Below are 20,359 nucleotides of genomic sequence, written 5' to 3'. Positions count from 1 at the left end.
TAGCACAGTAAGAACACTACAACCCAATTTATTAACTGTCTTTCAAATGTGAAAAATAGCCCTTATCAGTTAATAAATTTGTCTCAAGGAATATGCAAGATATGGCATTTACATACTATTTCGCCGCCCGTTCTTGTGTTGACTGCTTGCTAGCATAGTTTGCATGCTTCGTGGCAAAGTGACGGCTGATATTGTACTCTTTGAAAACCGCAACAGCTTCTTGGCATATCAGACATACAGCCGTTGATCGGACTTCAGTGAAGAAGTATTTTGTTGTCCACTCCTTATTAAACACTCGGCATTCGCTGTCCACTTTCCTTCTCTTTGGTCCGCTCATTTTCACAGAAGGGCTTAATGGTGACGTGAAACGAAGTGAAAATTAAAGTGAAATAAAGAGAAATACGCGCCACTCCAACAACGGTCAATGTGTTTTGAGTGCGCCATCTATTGGGGAAACGTGGGCATTGCAGGGAAAGGGGAAAAAAAGGAGGTTTTTACTATAATTTGGACAAGTTCGGCGGGCCGGATTAAAAAGCCTAACGGGCCGTATGTGGCCCGCGGGCCGTAGTTTGCCCATGTCTGGTCTAGGGTGTTGTTTGGTTTAGGGGGTTTAGTAGAATAGATGGTTTAATGTTCAGTGTAGGTGTCTAGGAAAGTCTATGGTTGCCTGAATTGGGTCTCAATTAGAGACAGCTGGTTATTGTTGTCTCTGATTGGGAGCCATATTTAAGGCAGCCATAGGCTTTAGCTGTTTGTGGGTCATTTTCTATGTCTAGTCTATGTTGAACGTAAGTAGTTTGTGTGTGCACTTGCGTTTGTAGCTTCACGGTCGTTTGTTGTTTTTGTTAGTTTGTATAAGTGTTTCGTGTTACGTCTTCGTATAATAAAAAAGAAGATGTATTCATATCATGCTGCGCCTTGGTCCAATCTCTCATATCAAGACGATCGTGACAGAATGACCCACCAAACCCGGATCAAGCAGCATGACAAGCGGCAACAGGATCAAGGCATCAAGGATTCATGGACATGGGAGGAGATATTAGATGGAAAGGGACCTTGGGCACAACCGGGAGAATATCGCCTCCCTCGTGAAGAGCTGGAGGCAGCGAAAGCCGAGAGGAGGCGATATGAGGAGGCAGCACGGAGGCAAGGCTGGAAGCCCGCGAGTACTACCCAAAAATTTCTTGGGGGGGGGCTAAGAGGTAGTGGGCCGAGGGCAGGTAGGAGACCTGCGCCCACTTCCCAGGCTAACCGTGGAGAGCGGGAGTACGGGCGGACACCGTGTTACGCAATAGAGCGCACGGTGTCTCCTGTACGTGTTCATAGCCCGGTGCGGGTTATTCCACCTCCCCGCACTGGTAGGGCTAGATTGGGCATTGAGCCAGGTGCCATGATGCCGGCTCAACGCGTCTGGTCTCCAGTGCGTCTCCTCGGGCCGGCATACATGGCACCAGCCTTACGCATGGTGTCCCCGGTTCGCCTACATAGCCCGGTGCGGGTTATTCCACCTCCCCGCACTGGTCGGGCGACGGGGAGCATTCAACCAGGTAAGGTTGGGCAGGCTCGGTGTTCAAGGGAACCAGTACGCCTGCACGGTCCGGTATTTCCGGCGCCACCTCCCCGCCCCAGTCCAGTTCCACCAGTGCCTACACCATGCACCAGGCTTCCAGTGTGTCTCCTCAGCCCTGTTCCTCCTCCACGCACTCGTCCTATGGTGCGTGTCTCCAGCCCGGTACCACCAATTCCGGCACCACGCACCAAGCCTCCTGTGCGTCTCCAGAGTCCTGTGCATCCTGTTGCTGCTCCCCGCATTAGCCCTGAGATGCGTGTTCCCAGCCCGGTACCACCAGTTCCGGCACCACGCACTAGGCCTAATGTGCGTCCCCAGGGTCCAGTATGCCCTGTTCCTTCTCCCCGCACTAGCCTGAAGGTGCGTGTCCTTAGCCCGGTGCCTCCAGTTCCGGCACCACGCACCAGGCCTACAGTGCGCCTATTCCGGCCAGAGCCATCCGTCTGCCCAGTGCCATCTGAGCCATCCGTCTCCCCAGCGCCATCTGAGCCATCCGTCTCCCCAGCGCCATCTGAGCCATCCGTCTCCCCAGCGCCATCTGAGCCATCCGTCTGCCCAGTGCCGTCTGAGCCATCCGTCTGTCCCGAGCCATTAGAGCCGCCCGTCTGTCCCGAGCCGTCAGAGCCGTTAGTCAGTCAGGAGCCGCTAGAGCCATTCGTCAGTCAGGATCTGCCAGAGCCGCCAACCAGACAGGATCTGCCAGAGCCGCCAACCAGACAGGATCTGCCAGAGCCGCCAACCAGACAGGATCTGCCAGAGCCGCCAACCAGACAGGATCTGCCAGAGCCGCCAACCAGACAGGATCTGCCAGAGCCGCCAACCAGCCATGAGCAGCCAGATCCGTCAGCCAGCCATGAGCAGCCAGATCCGTCAGCCAGCCATGAGCAGCCAGATCCGTCAGCCAGCCATGAGCAGCCAGATCCGTCAGCCAGCCATGAGCAGCCAGATCCGTCAGCCAGCCATGAGCAGCCAGATCCGTCAGCCAGCCATGAGCAGCCAGATCCGTCAGCCAGCCATGAGCAGCCAGATCCGTCAGCCAGCCATGAGCCGTCCAGCCAGGATCCGCCAGAGCCGTCCAGCCAAGATCCGCCAGAGCAGTCATCCAGCCAGGATCCGTCCCTCAGTCCGGAGCTGCCGTCCCTCAGTCCGGAGCTGCCCCTTATCCTGGTGCTGCCCCTTAGTCCGGTGCTGCCCCTTAGTCCGGTGCTGCCCCTTAGTCCGGTGCTGCCCCTTAATCCAGTGGGGTTAATGTGGAGGGTGGCCATTTGGAGGAGGCTACGTAAGCGGGTAGTGACTATGGTGGGGTGGGGACCACGACCAGTGCCAGAGCCGCCACCGTGGACAGACGCCCACCCAGACCCTCCCCTAGACTTGATGCTGGTGCGCCCGGAGTTCGCACCTTAAAGGGGGGGTTATGTCACACCCTGGCCTTAGTTATCTTTGTTTTCATTATTATTTTAGTTAGGTCAGGGTGTGACATGGTGAAGTATGTGGTTTTTGTATTGTCTAGGGTGTTGTTTGGTTTAGGGGGTTTAGTAGAATAGATGGTTTAATGTTCAGTGTAGGTGTCTAGGAAAGTCTATGGTTGCCTGAATTGGGTCTCAATTAGAGACAGCTGGTTATTGTTGTCTCTGATTGGGAGCCATATTTAAGGCAGCCATAGGCTTTAGCTGTTTGTGGGTCATTTTCTATGTCTAGTCTATGTTGAACGTAAGTAGTTTGTGTGTGCACTTGCGTTTGTAGCTTCACGGTCGTTTGTTGTTTTTGTTAGTTTGTATAAGTGTTTCGTGTTACGTCTTCGTATAATAAAAAAGAAGATGTATTCATATCATGCTGCGCCTTGGTCCAATCTCTCATATCAAGACGATCGTGACACACTCACTGCTGTAAAAATTCTGTGAATTATTGGACTTCCTTGAGGAAGAATGGGGTGACATTTCTCAGATAGCCTGTACCTATCTGTGTTGACTCCTGTTCACAATGTCACAATTGCATGTAATGGCTTTCCTCTTCCTCTTCATCCGAAGAGGAGGAGCATGGATTGAACCAAGACGCAGCGTGGTAGTTAGACATAATGATTTATTAAACAAGACGAAGACGAAACGAAATACACTTGATAAACTTCAAAAGAAATAAACGATGTAGACAGACCTGGACGACGAACTTACATGAAACACGAAGAACGCATGAACAGGAAAAATGACTACATAAAACGAACGAACAAACAAAACCGAAAACAGTCCCGTGTGGCGTAACATACACAGACACTGACACAGGAGACAACCACCCACAACAATCAATGTGAAAACACCTACCTTAATATGGCTCTCAATCAGAGGAAATGAAAACCACCTGCCTCTAATTGAGAGCCATATCAGGTCACCCTTAAACCAACATAGAAACACATAACATAGACTACCCACCCAAACTCACGCCCTGACCGTCAAACACATACAAAATAACAGAAAACCGGTCAGGAACGTGACATAACCCCCCCCTCAAGGTGCGTACTCCGAACGCACCACCAAAAGTCTAGGGGAGGGTCTGGGTGGGCGTCTGACCACGGTGGTGGCTCAGGCTCTGGGCGAGGTCCCCACCCCACCATAGTCAATCCCAGCTTACGTCTCCCCCTTAGAATGACCACCCTCATCTTACACCCACTTAATTTAACTGGTAACTTTAAGATAAGAGGCAGCACCGGGACAAGGGGCAGCACCGGGATAAGGTAGCTCAGGACAGAGATATAGCTCAGGACAGAGAGGTAGGTCAGGATAGAGGGGCAACTCCGGACTGAAGGGCAGCTCCGGACAGAGAGACAGCTCTGGACTGAAGGGCAGTTCTGGATAAATGGCCGCTCTGGGCTGGCTGACTGCTCTGGACGCTCATGGCTGGCTGACGGCTCTGGACGCTCATGGCTGGCTGACGGCTCTGGACGCTCATGGCTGGCTGACGGCTCTGGACGCTCATGGCTGGCTGACGGCTCTGGACGCTCATGGCTGGCTGACGGCTCTGGACGCTCATGGCTGGCTGACGGCTCTGGACGCTCATGGCTGGCTGACGGCTCTGGACGCTCATGGCTCGCTGACGGCTCTGGACGCTCATGGCTCGCTGACGGCTCTGGACGCTCATGGCTCGCTGACGGCTCTGGACGCTCATGGCTCGCTGACGGCTCTGGCAGATCCTGTCTGGTTGGCGGCTCTGGCAGATCCTGTCTGGTTGGCGGCTCTGGCAGATCCTGTCTGGTTGGCGGCTCTGGCAGATCCTGTCTGGTTGGCGGCTCTGGCAGATCCTGTCTGGTTGGCGGCTCTGGCAGATCCTGACTGACGAATGGCTCTAGCGGCTCCTGACTGACTAACGGCTCTGACGGCTCGGGACAGACGGGCGGCTCTAATGGCTCGGGACAGACGGATGGCTCAGATGGCGCTGGGGAGACGGATGGCTCAGATGGCGCTGGGGAGACGGATGGCTCAGATGGCGCTGGGGAGACGGATGGCTCAGATGGCGCTGGGGAGACGGATGGCTCAGATGGCGCTGGGGAGACGGATGGCTCTGGCCGGATGAGGCGCACTGTAGGCCTGGTGCGTGGTGCCGGAACTGGAGGCACCGGGCTAAGGACACGCACCTTCAGGCTAGTGCGGGGAGCAGGGACAGGGCACACTGACCTCTCGAAGTGCACTATAGGCCTGGTGCGTGGTACCGGCACTGGTGGTACCGGGCTAAGGGCACGCACCTCAGGGCGAGTGCGGGGAGAAGGAACAGTGCGTACAGGGCTCTGGAGACGCACAGGTGGCTTAGTGCGTGGTGCCGGAACTGGAGGCACTGGGCTGGAGACACGCACCATAGGGAGAGTGCGTGGAGGAGGAACAGGGCTCTGGAAACGCACTGGAAGCCTGGTGCGTGGTGTAGGCACTGGTGGTACTAGGCTGGGGCGGGAAGGTGGCGCCGGAAATACCGGACCATGCAGGCGTACTGGCTCCCTTGAGCATTGAGCCTGCCCAACCTTACCTGGTTGAATACTCCCCGTCGCCCGACCAGTGCGGGGAGGTGGAATAACCCGCACCGGGCTATGTAGGCGAACCGGGGACACCATGCGTAAGGCTGGTGCCATGTAAGTCGGCCCGAGGAGACGCACTGGTGGCCAGATATGTAGAGCCGGCTTCATGGCACTTGGCTCAATGCTCAATCTAGCCCTACCAGTGCGGGGAGGTGGAATAACCCGCACCGGGCTATGCACACGTACAGGAGACACCGTGCGCTCTACTGCGTAACACGGTGTCAGTGTCTGTGTATGTTACGTACTCCCGCTCTCCACGGTTAGCCTGAGAAGTGGGCGCAGGTCTCCTACCTGCCCTTGGCCCACTACCTCTTAGCCCCCCCCCAAGAAATTTTTGGGGTTTCTTCGCGGGCTTCCGTGCTAGCCGTGTACCTTCATAACTCCGGTCTTGAGCTTGATTCTCCGGCTTCCAGCCACGTCTCCTTGCTGCCTCCTCATATCGCCGCCTCTCTGCTTTCGCTGCCTCCAGCTCAGCTTTGGGACGGCGATATTCTCCCGGCTGTGCCCATGGACCTTTTCCGTCCAATATTTCCTCCCAACTCCAATAATCCTGTGTAGCAGGCCACTGCTCGAATTCACGCTGCTTGGTTCTGGTGTGGTGGGTGGTTCTGTAACGGCTTTCCTCTTCCTCTTCATCCGAAGAGGAGGAGCATGGATTGAACCAAGACGCAGCGTTGTGATAAGACATGATATTTAATAAACAAAACAGAAAACACGACGAACACTTGAATAATTACAAAACAATAAACGATGTAGACAGACCTGGACGACGAACTTACATGAAACACGAAGAACGCATGAACAGGAAAAATGACTACATAAAACGAACAAACAAACAAACAAACAAAACCGAAAACAGTCCCGTGTGGCGTAACATACACAGACACTGACACAGGAGACAACCACCCACAACAATCAATGTGAAAACATCTACCTTAATATGGCTCTCAATCAGAGGAAATGAAAACCACCTGCCTCTAATTGAGAGCCATATCAGGTCACCCTTAAACCAACATAGAAACACATAACATAGACTACCCACCCAAACTCACGCCCTGACCGTCAAACACATACAAAATAACAGAAAACCGGTCAGGAACGTGACATTGCAGCCCAACATCTGAGGACCTAACAGGACCTCTGTTAGGCTAGGAGTTCACCACAACCACATGAACTGACCAGGAACGGATATCCCTTACGACTTGACTTACCCATACCCTCTGTATCATTTCTCACTGTAGACCTCCATTGCGGCATTAGACATGTTTGTATGTCAGTAGTTCTGACATCATTCATTCATACCTGTGGTTGAATCTTGTGCATGACTTTTAAGTAGTAGCCTATCTATTCTAAAATGGTATGTGTTGTAAATGCTGCTGCTGTGATTCGGAGGCTTGGCAGGAAACATACTGTAAAAACCCCAGAGAACCTAAGAAAGCAGAAATTTGTCTTTATTTATCTTCAGAAAGTGTGAACTCTATGAACTCTATGGTAAGTATGAATTTGACAGAAACACCGAATAATAGCTTCTCCAACAAATGTATTCCATCCTTCTTCCATCAGTATTTCTCATTCACAAAGGTCAGCTGTGACAACCAATTGGAATGAACTGGCTACCTAACTGGCCAAGCCAACTCAGAAAGCTAATTCGTGCTGCATATTTTGGCCAGACCAGCTCTCTGAACAAAAAGCTTTGGTTTGGAGGGCTGATCTCTAACATACTGGTGTTTAGCCTACAGTACAGACTTTGACCATCAGAGCTCTGTGTTTTGTATGAGAGAGGGACAGAGTGAGGGATAGACAGTGACAGAGGGAGTCAGTGAGGGAGAGAGATAAAAATATATAGAGGTAGAGGGAGAGAGAGAGTGTGTGAGAGAAACTGTGTGTGAGAGAGATCAAACAGTCAAACTACAGTAAGTGACAACATATTCAGTTCAATGGCATTCTTGAAATTGCCCAGCCTTTGTAAGTACATCACTATAACAACATATTTCTGAGACTGTATACCAATCAATCAGATATTACTTCTCACATAATCTTTACTATTACAGTCAAACTCAACATTTTGCATTGGAATTTTAACCGTGTTTTAATGGGTTAAAAAGTAATTGGCTACAGTAACACAAAAGAGGACCAAAGCCAAGATACACCATCTCCCAGTTCCAGGCCTGATGCTCTTTGTCATACTGTGGCTGGGTCTTGATGGAGCACCCTCATTTCCAAGGAACATCTGGGAGGGTTCACAGTAGAAGGTCAGAGACACACATAAAGTCTCATCAAAAACAGCCACGTTATATGATTCATTATTTAATGAAAGAAAGAACATGTTAAACGTAACAGAGAATAATTGATTTTCCCAACTCCCTATCTTGAGTAAAATTGCTTTTTCTTCTGCTATGACTTGTAGGCTGAAACGCATTTGAGTTTTTTCTGATCTGGTAGGTTATTTTCAGAAGCTTTCATGTGAAGTATAAATGTCCTTGTCAGTTCGTTTGTCTGATAGTATGTCTGATAACAGGGCTATTAGTCATGTTATCATTTTGCTCCATCAGCTGTTTGAAAGCCAAGGCAATGCTCAGTCAGTTAGTAGTCTCGTAAACCGGACCCTAGGCAACAGCATTGGAAACATTGTGTTAGGCAACGGTCTGCCTAGGTCAAGTGTAGCTCAGTTGGCAGAGCATGGCAAGCGCCAGGGTTGTGGGTTTGATTCCCACGGGGGAACAGTAGAAAAAAAGTATTAAAATATATGCACTAAGTACTGGAAGTTGCTCTGGATAAGAGCATCTGTAAAATGTAAATGTAGTCAGTTAGCAGTGTTATTACAAGATTGAGCATGTAAAAAGAAAACTGTTTTGTGGTTACCACATCCTACATCTGGCAATATATACAATTTTTGTAAAGGCTGGCCCATGGTTAAGTGTTGAGTGACTGGTTGTAGTCAGCTGTGGGCATCGCTGTCTGTGTAATATATTGCTCTTTATTGTCCAGTAGGTGGAGCCAGAACAATGCGAAGGTGTATCAGGGCATGAATCCCTTTCTATGGGGAAAAGCTTTCATATTACCAGTTATATGGCTTTTATTGCCATGTATGTATGTTTGACTGTTTGCATTTGATTGAAAAATACATACTGACAGTGAATTAGATTCCCTTGACTCATTGATTGACTTTTTGATCAATTGATCAATTTACTGATTGTCTAACATAGTTCTCCTCTGCTGTCTTCCCCAGGCCATGGCCGTGCCTTCTCTCTCAGCCCCTCTCCTCGTGGCTCTGTTTCAGCTTGCAGTACTACCTCTCGTTCACACAGGGGTATACTACGGACACAAGCAGCACCAGCAGCAACCCCAGCAGCAACCCCAGCAGCACCAGCCTATGCCACACCTGTCCCACATGGGCATGGGCAGCAAAGAGCAGCACCGTCAGCAGCAGTGGCCAGGAAAGGAGATGCCCCACATGCAGTACCCCCATTACAGAAAAGAGATCCCCCAGATGCCCATGCACATGGGCAAGGAGTACCCCCGCAAAGGTGTGGTAGTCAACAGTGGACAGGACAAAGGTGAGATCGAATGGCAATCTCAAAGGACTTGTGGCTCTGGTTGAAAGTAGCGCACTACTATGGAGTAGGCCAATAGTATGTTGTTTATGTTGAGACTATGTCAATCTTCAATGTTTATTACCTAGCCTAACTCTAGTTAAGACATACACACAAGCAGATTGTACTTCATTTTGCTCTTGTGCTGAATATTGTGCTATGCCTGCGATCTTCCAATGTTAAGACTGACTGGACATCTTATCCCCTACAGGTCAGACAATCCCCAGTGGGGCTGTGGGAGGTCTCCCTGGAGGCCTGCCAGGAGAGCAGGGCCCAGCTGGGCCTGCAGGACCTGAGGGACCCTCTGGGCCACCAGGTCCTCCTGGGGTAGGACAGCCAGGAGGTGAAGGAAAACCAGGCCCCGCTGGTCCCCCAGGATTCCCTGGTGTAGGCAAACCAGGACTCCCGGGAATTCCAGGCAAGCCAGGTGGCATGGGAGACCCAGGTGTACCTGGAGAGCTGGGCCCCAGCGGTGGAGACGGTCATATGGGGCAGCCAGGGCCTTCGGGCCCCCCTGGTCCTCCAGGTCTCCCGGGGATAGGAAAACCAGGGGTTGGGGGGTTGCCAGGACAACCAGGACCCAAGGGGGAACCAGGACATAAGGGCCTGCCGGGACTACCAGGATTACCAGGACCCAAGGGTGACAAGGGAATTGGACAGCCAGGACAGCCAGGCCACAAAGGGCCAGCAGGACCCCCTGGACCTCCAGGCCAGGGAGGCATGCCCGGTGTGGGCAAGCCTGGAATGAATGGTATATTGGGGCCACCAGGAGGACCAGGGAAACCAGGCCCTCCTGGAGAGCAGGGGCTGGCTGGACCAGCAGGAGAGGGGGGCGAGACCGGTCCACCAGGGCTGCCAGGCCAAGGGAAACCAGGCCAGAATGGTCTGCCTGGACAACCAGGCATGCCCGGTGGGAAAGGGCACCAAGGCCCTCCAGGTTTGCCGGGGAAGCCTGGATTGCCCGGATTTGGAAAACCAGGATTCCCAGGACCCAAGGGAGATAAAGGGATGGGTGGGATGCCCGGAGGCCCAGGACCAAAGGGAGACAAAGGCCATGGAGGACTTCCAGGTGTGATTGGACCACCTGGACCAATCGGACCAGCTGGTCCCCTTAGCCCTATGGGACCCCCTGGAGGTCTTGGCCAACCAGGGCCAAAAGGAGAGGCTGGAGAGGGAGGGCAAAAGGGGCTGCCAGGTGGCCAGGGTGAGCCTGGTCCTCCTGGACTGCATGGTCAGAATGGCTTCCCTGGAGAGGGAGGAGAGCCAGGGCCAAGGGGTCCCGCTGGGCCTGTAGGACCCCAAGGGGAAGGCGGACACAAAGGGTTACCAGGCGCCCCTGGCGTTCCAGGCCTATCTGGGCCAAAGGGAGAGGGAGGACTTCCAGGAGAGAAGGGTCCCCAAGGCCCTAAGGGCGTTCCAGGTCTGGGAGGTGCAGGTGGGCCGATCGGACCTCCTGGTGCCCCTGGGTCTAAAGGTGACAGCGGATTACCTGGTCTTCCCGGCGTTGAGGGTAACGGAAACCCAGGTGTTCCTGGTCCTCTTGGACCTCCAGGTAAAGAAGGTCCTGGAGGACCACCAGGAAATCCAGGCCAGCCAGGTCTACCTGGTCCCCCAGGCCCACCCGGACCCCCTGCCCTCTCCCCTAACATGGGAGCAGTCCTCCCTGAGATGGGTATTCCTCCTGGGCTGGACGGAGTCAAGACCGCCGGCTATGGCAAGAAGGGGAAATATGGAGGAAACAGTGGAGAGGTGATGGGCGCCAATGGCCTGGAGATGCCCGCGTTCACGGCTCTGGTGACCATACCCTTCCCACCAGTGGGAACGCCTGTGGTGTTCGACAAGATCCTGTACAACGGCCGTCAGAACTACAACCCCCAGACAGGCGTGTTTACCTGCGACATGCCCGGGATCTACTACTTTGCCTACCACGTCCACTGCAAAGGGGCCAACGTGTGGGTGGCGCTGATGAGGAACGATGAGCCTGTGATGTATACGTATGACGAGTATAAGAAGGGATTCCTGGATCAGGCGTCGGGGAGCGCAGTGTTACCTCTACAGCCCGGGGACACCGTGTACCTCCAGCTACCCTCGGACCAGGCCGCAGGACTATACGCTGGCCAATACGTCCACTCATCCTTCTCTGGGTACTTGTTGTACCCTATGTAACAACAACTATAGAGAGGAAGAGACAGTGACAGAGGGAGAAAATGTTGGAGAAATTTGAGCATTGATTATAGAAGTCTTTAAATGTATATGTTTTTTTTTAAACATCAACTATCTGTTGAGATTGATGCTGTTGAGATCGACAGCGATAGGAGGACGCGTCGGACCGTCCCTGGGAAAATCTGAGAGAGGAGTGTGTATGTGTGTGAGTGAATGTACATATATGCAGTTTTTATAACCATTTATGTTGTGGTACAAAGATTTCTGTATCTATCTACCGCTCTTAAGAGTGTTACAACGTTACAACACTGCATTAAAAGATTCCATTACATCAACAGGGTTCACATATTGTGAAATGTAGTCATATGTACAGTTGAAGTCGGAAGTTTACATACACCTTAGCCAAATACATTTAAACTCAGCTTTTCACAATTCCTGACATTCAATCCTAGTAAAAATTCTCTGTCTTAGGTCAGTTAGGATCGCCACTTTATTTTAAGAATGTGAAATGTCAGAATAATAGTAGAGAGAATAATTTATTTCAGCTTTCATCACATTCCCAGTGGGTCAGAAGTTTACATACACTCAATTAGTATTTTGTACCATTGCCTTTAAATTGTTTAACTTGGGTCAAACATTTCAGGTAGCCTTCCACAAGCTTCCCACAAGAAGTTAGGTGAATTTTGGCCCATTCCTCCTGACAGAGCTGGTGTTACTGAGTGAGGTTTGTAGGCCTCCTTTTTCAGTTCTGCCCACAATTTTTCTATAGAATTGAGGTCAGGGCTTCGTGATGGCCACTCCAATACCTTGACTTTGTTGTCCTTAAGCCATTTTGCCACAACTTTGGAAGTATGCTTGGGGTCATTGTTCATTTGGAAGACCCATTTGCGACCAAGCTTTAACTTCCTGACTGATGTCTTGAGATGTTGCTTCAATATATCCACATAATGTTCCTCCCTCATGATGCCATCTATTTTGTTTAGTGCACCAGTCCCTCCTGCAGTAAAGCATCCCCACAACATGATGCTGCCACCCCTGTGCTTCACGGTTGGGATGGTGTTCTTCGGCTTGCAAGCGTCGCCCTTTTTCCATAACGATGGTCATTATGGCCAAACAGTTCTATTTTTGTTTCATCAGACCAGAGGACATTTCTCCAAAAAGTACGATCTTTGTCCCCATGTGTAGTTGCAAACCGTAGTGTGGCTTTTTTATGCAGGTTTTGGAGCAGTGGCTTCTTCCTTGCTGAACGGCCTTTCAGGTTATGTCGATATAGGACTTGTTTTACTGTGCATATAGATTATTTTGTACCTGTTTCCTCCAGCATCTTCACAAGGTCCTTTGCTGTTGTTCTGGGATTGATTTGCACTTTTTGCACCAAAGTACGTTCATCTCTAGGAGACAGAACGTGTCTCCTTCCTGAGTGGTATGACAGCTGCGTTGTCCCATGGGGTTTATACTTGCGTACTATTGTTTGTACAGATGAAAGTGGTACCTTCAGGCGTTTGGAAATTGCTCCCAAGGATGAACCAGACTTGTGGAGGTCTACAATCTTGGCTGATTTCTTTTGATTTTCCCATGATGTCAAGCAAAGAGGCACTGAGTTTGAAGGTAGGCCTTGAAATACATCCACAGGTACACCTCCAATTGACCCAAATTATGTCAATTAGCCTATCAGAAGCGTCTAAAGCCATGACATCATTTGCTGGAATTTTCCAAGCTGTTTAAAGGCACATTCAACTTAGTGTATGTAAACTTCTGACCCACTGGAATTGTGATACAGTGAATTATATGTGAAATAATCTGTCTAGAAACAATTGTTGGAAAAATGACTTGTGTCATGCACAATGTAGATGTCCTAACCGACTTGCCAAAAACGATAGTTTGTTAACAAGAAATGTGTGTAGTGGTTGAAAAACAAGTTTTAATGACTCCAACCTAAGTGTATGTAAACTTCAGACTTCAACTGTATGTATCAGTTTAATTTAAAGTGCTGCACAGACAGATGTGGAAAGAGATGTATCTCTTGTAGTGTTTTCTCAAGTCCCTACATGTTCCTTTGCAAACTGGCAGCTGTCATTAATGAAACTGTGGCAAAGAATGTAAATTGAATAACTAAAGAAAACAAATATAATTCCTCGTAAAATGGCATCTGCAATGTGCTATTACAGTACTTATAGAAAGGCAACTGAAAACCAATAGAGTTCAAGATTCAAATAAAGTGGTGCAATGGTTTATTTCACGTTTTAGTTTGTTGCGTAACTTTCTTGTTGTGTTTTTGATTGATTTGTTTGATTATTTTTTAAACTTTTGCAGACAAGCATCATCTGTGATGTTTATAAGGGTGATTTTGTCGCATTAAATGGTTGGCAAAATAATGTATTATGGGTGTATTAGTGTTGTGCAAAGCAATGCCTCTTGTGGCAAGTAAAGAATAAGGCTCCAACAGACACTATTGTACCCAAAAATTGGAAGACCACTGCTGTCCTTACAAACCCTTTTATTGCTGTATGTGTCGGGTGTCAGCTGAATAAAGCAGTAGTGTTATAATGGCAGACGTATGAAAAACATCTGTCCAAGACCCAGACCCTCATTAATAAGAGGGGCCTAAACGTTTCTGTAAGTAAGAGATACATTGATAATCAATTGTGATTCTTTTGAATAACTTTTGAATAAGATAATTGAATGAATGTTAGACATAAAAAAGGTGTGTAATCCCTCTTGGCTCAGCAGTACAGAATTTAAATAATCTGATTATAGGTACTCTATGTGGAGGTTAAGATTTAAGAATAATGAATACTTTGATGTCAAAGGGGTTAAAAGACAAAAAGAAGAAAAAAAGGAATATGGCCGGTGTCAGTAAACGTTGGCAAAAAGCGTAATTAAATTGTTGCCAGCAGCACAGTTACAGTCACCAATGCTCTGGATAACATAGAAACAGCCTAACCAAATCTGCTAGGTCGGAGAAAAAAGGTCAGAGAGAGGGGCTCTCTCATTTATGTCTGGAAGTAGCTTTAGCCAGTTAGCTTGGGTGCTTGACTGCAGTTGTGAGGTCAGAACGCTCAGATCAGCCTTACTCCTCGGCCAGCGTCCAGTGTGTGCGCTGAACGCTCTGAGAGAGAAATGCTCTGAATTTACGAATGGCCAGATTACACTCGGAGCGCTCTCTGGAACTCCAGAGTGAATTTACAAACGCACCCAAAGAGTAGAACATTAAAAAAGAGCGGAAGAACGGTGAAAATGCCTTCCTGCATGCCCCTCCCTCTCCTTCTCCCTCACCCATGTCCCTATAACTAACCCATCCACCCTTCCCTCACCCACCTCCGCCCCTCCCCTCTACCCTTCTACCCCCCCAGGGCCCCAGCACAATACGCTTGACGGAGAAAAAATTCTGCAGCATTTATCACTATAATGTATTATTTTGACTACTGACCTCCTATATTTTAAATGTGCAGAAGTGGAATAAAATGTAGTTAAAACATTTTTTTAGAAATGAATAGATATGAATTCAGTTTTCTTTCTTTATTTGGGCCTATGGTGCTAAAGATTTCAGTAAACCAAAAGAAACCCAGAGTTGTAATGTTTTTACTGTTATACTGTTGATGTTGTTTAAAACAATAATAAAGATGATTTAACTAGAAGGTCCTTTGTTACAATTTTTTTCAAAATACACAGAGTATACAAAACATTATGAACATTATGCTCTTTCCATAAAATAGACTTATTGATGTCATTTGCCCTGATGAATTGAGGCTGAATATTAGGAAGGTGTTCTTAACACTTCTTGTCAATAGGAGGGCGCTGTTTTCACTTTGGAAAAAATCGTGCCCAAATTAAACTGCCTCGTACTCTATTCTAGATCATACAATATGCATATTATTATTACTATTGGATAGAAAACACTGCGAAGTTTCTAAAACTGTTTGCATTATATCTGTGAGTAAAACAAAACTCATTTGGCAGCAAACTTCCATACAGGAAGTGAAAAATCTGAAAACGAGGCTCTGTTTCAGGGCCTGCCTATTCAACTGGCTTTTATTTATCGATATGTATGCACTTCATACGCCTTCCACTAGATGTCAACAGGCAGTGGAAGGTGGAATGGGGTGTCTAGCTTGATTTGAGGTCGAATAAGAGCTTTTGGAGTGACAGGTCAGGTATTTTCTTTGTCTTCGACGGCGCGCGGGGGAGCTCGACATTGTCTTCTGAAAAGCGTTCGGTATACACGGCGAATATCTCCAGCTCTGATTTTATTTGATATATATGATAATAACATCATAAAGTAGTTTTTTTCAACCGAGTTTTATCAGTTTATTCAACGTTTATTGGGACTTTTGGAGTTTTCCGTTCTTTGCGCCAAGAGAGGATGGGAATGTTAGCAACCTTGGCTAGCATTGTGGCGCGAATTCGACAGAAGAAATGGACATTTTAAAACCAAACAACGATTTATTCTGGACCAAGGACTCCTTGTACAACATTCTGATGGAAGCTCAGCAAAAGTAAGAAAACATTTATGATGTTATTTCGTATTTCTGTGTAAAATGTTGACTCCTATTCTCCGCCGTGTTGGTGAGTGCTGTCTCACAATAACGCAAGCTGTATGTTATGGTAAAGTTATTTTTAAAAATCTAACACAGCGGTTGCATTAAGAACCAGTGTATCTTTCATTTGCCATACAACAAGTATTTTTATGTAAAGTTTATGATGAGTTCTTTGGTCAGATTAGGTGAGTGTCCAAAATATCTCCGGAGATTCTGGTGAATCGTTGCTACGTATTCACAATGTATAACCAGGATTTGTAGCTATAAATATGTACATTTTCGAACAAAACATAAATGTATTGTATAACATGATGTTATAAGACTGTCATCTGATGAAGTTGTCCAAAGGTTAGTGATTCATTTTATATCTTTTGCTGTTTTTTGCGAAAGCCACCTTTGCGGTGAATAAATGCGTTTGTGTGTTTGGCTATTGTGGTAAGCTAATATAATTCTATATTGTGTTTTCGCTGTAAAACACTTAAAAAATCGGAAATATTGGCTGGATTCACAAGATGTTTATCTTTCATTTGCTGTACACCATGTATTTTTCATAAATGTTTTATGATGAGTATTTATGTATTTCACGTTGCTCTCTGTAATTATTCTGGCTGCTTTGGTGCTATTTTTGATGGTGGCTGCAATGTAAAACTATGATTTATACCTCAAATATGCACATTTTCGAACAAAACATAAATGTATTGTATAACATGTTATAAGACTGTCATCTGATGAAGTTGTTTCTTGGTTAGTGACTAATTTTATCTCTATTTTGTCGGTTTTGTGAAAGCTACCTATGCGGTGGAAACATGGTGAAAATATGCGGTTGTGTGTTTGGCTATTGTGGTTAGCTAATAGAAATACATATTGTGTTTTCGCTGTAAAACATTTTAAAAATCGGAAATGATGGCTGGATTCACAAGATGTTTATCTTTCATTTGCTGTATTGGACTTGTGATTTCATGAAAATTATATTATATGATATCCCTGTCCCGTTAGGCTAGGCTATGCTAGTCAGCTTTTTTGATGAGGAGGATCCCGGATCCGGGAGAGAGAAGTGGTAGAGGCTTTTGTACACTCAGTGTATATCAAGACTTTTATTTATATTTAACCTTTATTTAACTAGTTAAGAACAAATTCTTATTTACAATGACAGCCTACCCCGGCCACAACCCGACAACACTGGGCCAATTGTGAGCCGCCCTATGGGACTCCCAATCACGGCCAGATGTGATACAGCCTGGATTTGAACCAGGGACTGTAGTGACACCTCTTGCACTGAGATGCCTCACCTTACACCACTATGCCACTCGGGAGCCCAAATAAGACAGGTATTATGTCATTGTGTGACCATAATAAGTGCACATCAGATAAGTGCAGTTCACCAGTCCAAATGTAATAAACGAATTGTACTTGCTCCTGATCTAGGCTACAGTAAATTTGCTCTGGTTTAATAATGCAGTCATTAACTATAGTCATGATCATTGCAGCTGATTGGATATGCCATATGGTGTAGAGATGAGGATACTGTGCTGCCAGACAGATAGGCTACTGTCCCTTGACTCGTTCAGATGACTATTAAAATAGTCTATTATATCTTAGATCCATCCTATAGTTTTCAGGCACATCTATGGGGACATATAGATGTATTTCCTCATAATAAGAGGTGCTTTCTTTCTTCCGCAAAACACAAAAATACATGTTTTGGTTTCTTACCAACAGTTCACATATCTTAAAAAGGATGCTGCGAGAAAAAAGCTCAGTGGAAAAAAAGGGATGCTGCGACTGATCTTCCGCGCGTGCGCGCACACGTCACTGTCATCTGTTCACCCTGCTTTTATTGTGCGGAGCTACGATTATCACAATTGATAACTTCCGATTTAATTAATTAAATATGGCCATTAATAATTACATAATAACACAAGGCTACAACAACAAACTGAGTTTTAGGCTATTTATTAAATCCGTTTGCCAGGTCAAGGTAGGCTACACAAGTGGCACAAATTGATTTGCAATAACTCCAGTGATATTGTAATTTCGATATATATTTATTGTATCAAATGGTAGGCTACAGTAGCCTGCAACTGCATAGAAATGTATAGCCTACTTGATGGCCAACAGATGCAAATTCCATTTCAAATTTCCACTAGCTCAGCGACATCGTTATCAAGCCTGATCATCACATCGGTGTGTGTGTCTGCATAACCAATTCTTTGAATGAAATGCATGTGAAAAACACATATTATTAAAGGATCAGATGTGGGCTTAAAAAAACGACATTAAATATATTGGTTTGGATATAGAGTTACTACATAGAATCTTCTAGAATGTTTGCTGAAAATGCACACTTGGGGCTCTATTCAATCTCGTAAATGTAGCCTTTAACTGCAGTGGGCTAAATCAGGGTCACACAGAGTGATTCTTTGTAGTCTTAAACAAATCTACTTTGAAACAAAAGTATACACCTCACACACATGGTTATGGGCTAAAAAAAAAGAAGACACCTGTACCACGTCAGATATAGAGTTGAAATGTATTACATTTTGAGTTTGCATCCCAAATTACACTGTTTATACAGAACATCATAGAAGACTGAAATGTAACAAAACTGTTTTACATAGAAACACCAGATTGTTGTCGTTTTAAAAATATATAATATTGATTAATTATGAAATCATCAAAAATATGAATAATATTCAACCCATGAGGCCAAAGAGGGTGCTTTTTGTCATTGACTGCAGGAAAGGGCTACAGGCCATTTCCAACTGAGCTGACATATGCAACATGATTGCCGTCCACTCCAACGCGGAAACATTGCCTTTACATTTCAATTGAATTTCAGCGCTAAGGTTTGAGTAGAGCCCCAAGCCTACTAGTCTAGTAAGATTAATGATTGTTTGTTGCTTGGTTTTCAGGGAAGCAGGTTGTTACCATGATGTCTCGTGTGGGCCCTCAAGCTTCAGGTACTGATGCGAGTGACTTCAAACACAGAGAGAAGGTGGCCCCGCAGTACCAGTTGAGGTAATCATATCTGTCTGTGCACTTATCTGTCTGTATGCTTGTCTGTCTTGTCTGCCTACTTTTCTATCGGAACATTAAACATACTGTCTCAACCCTCCTCTCCCCTTTTTCCTCTGTGCCTCCAGTGCCTTGATAAAGTAGGAGTTGCGGAAGCTCAACTTTGTCCACCTTCTGCTGTGGCTCGTGGCCCAGGTGACCATCAGCAAACTCGACCTGGTGCCCAGCGACCCGGCGGCCAATCCCTACAGATGGGAGTACCCCTACCTGATCAGTTTCTTTCCACTGGTCACCAGCAGCCTGTCGCTGTCCAAGAACAACATCAGCTACCTGGTGATCTCCATGATCAGCTCAGGCCTGTTCTCCATCGCTCTACTCTTCTACGGCGCCATGGAGATGCTCGGCGAGGCCCAGGAGCTTTACTGCCAAGGCAAGGCCTACCGCTTCATCTTCGGCTGTGCGGAAGTCACCGTCATGTACCTGGTGATAGTGGGGGCGGTGCAGGTGGATGCCTGTCAGATATACTACAGAAAGAAACTGCTGGACGCCTGGTTCGATTTCACACAGGAGAACAAGAAGAAGAAGTGATGAAGATGTATTGTGGGTTTTGAGGCAAGGGAAGAACTGAGTTTTGAAATTTGTTCTGTCTGTCTCTAGGATGCATTTATAAGTACTGTATATTGTTATTTATTTACTACCTCATAATCCCTGTCCATTATTTTTCCAGATTGTCTAGTCAACCTTGCATACTCTTTCTCGCCAAGCTTGCATACTCTCTCTCTCCATTTCAAAGACACTGACTCAATGTACATTTTATCTCACACACACCATAGGAGAATGCTGAAGGGAGGATGGCTCATAATAATGGCTGGAACAGAGTGAATTAAAGGGCATCAAAAACATGGAATCCATGTGTTTGACTTGACACATTTGATACCATTCCACCTGTTCCGCTCCAGCCATTACCACGAGCCCGTTCTCCCAAATTAAGGTTCCACCAACGTCCTGTGATACACACATTAGTATATTACATACACACACAAAAACATACACAAACACACACATGTCTCATTCCACTACTCTGGATCCATGTTATCTATTTTGTCCTTCCCATTTCATCTATCTTGGGGCTCCCGAGTGGCCCAGCGGTCAAAGGCACTGCATCTCAGTGCTAGTCGTCACTACAGACACCCTGGTTTGAATCCAGGCTGTATCACAACCGGCCGTGATTGGGAGTCCCATAGGGTGGCGCACAATTGGCCCAGCGTCGTCCTGGTTCGTCCGGTGTAGGCCGTCATTGTAAATAAGAATTTGTTCTTAACTGACTTGCCTAGTTAAATAAAGGTTATATTAAAAATATATATTCTCTCATGAACGCTGTGGGGTGTTACTACCTTGGTTCTCTACTTGTTGCCATGTCAACTAG

At 47.0% G+C, this 20,359-nt stretch overlaps 1 protein-coding gene and 1 pseudogene across 2 annotated transcripts in view; both read left to right on the top strand.

The window, feature by feature from the left end:
- The window catches only part of LOC120064175 (collagen alpha-1(VIII) chain-like), a 78,183-nt gene extending 66,380 nt beyond the window's left edge, over positions 1–11,803 (top strand). For both annotated transcript variants that reach the window (XM_039014563.1, XM_039014562.1), the window contains exons 2-3: positions 8,854–9,181; positions 9,429–11,803. In XM_039014563.1, the coding sequence (XP_038870491.1) occupies positions 8,857–9,181; positions 9,429–11,383 (2,280 nt within the window). In that variant the 5' untranslated portion in view covers positions 8,854–8,856 and the 3' untranslated portion in view covers positions 11,384–11,803. The remainder of the gene's footprint in view (positions 1–8,853; positions 9,182–9,428) is intronic.
- A 7,044-nt stretch (positions 11,804–18,847) lies between these two features.
- Positions 18,848–19,521, top strand: LOC120064194 (annotated as a pseudogene).
- Positions 19,522–20,359: the final 838 nt, after the last annotated feature.

This window comes from Salvelinus namaycush, chromosome 19, assembly GCF_016432855.1.
Source record: "Salvelinus namaycush isolate Seneca chromosome 19, SaNama_1.0, whole genome shotgun sequence".
Lineage (NCBI taxonomy): Eukaryota > Metazoa > Chordata > Actinopteri > Salmoniformes > Salmonidae > Salvelinus > Salvelinus namaycush.
This window is presented reverse-complemented; position numbering and strand designations above follow the sequence as displayed.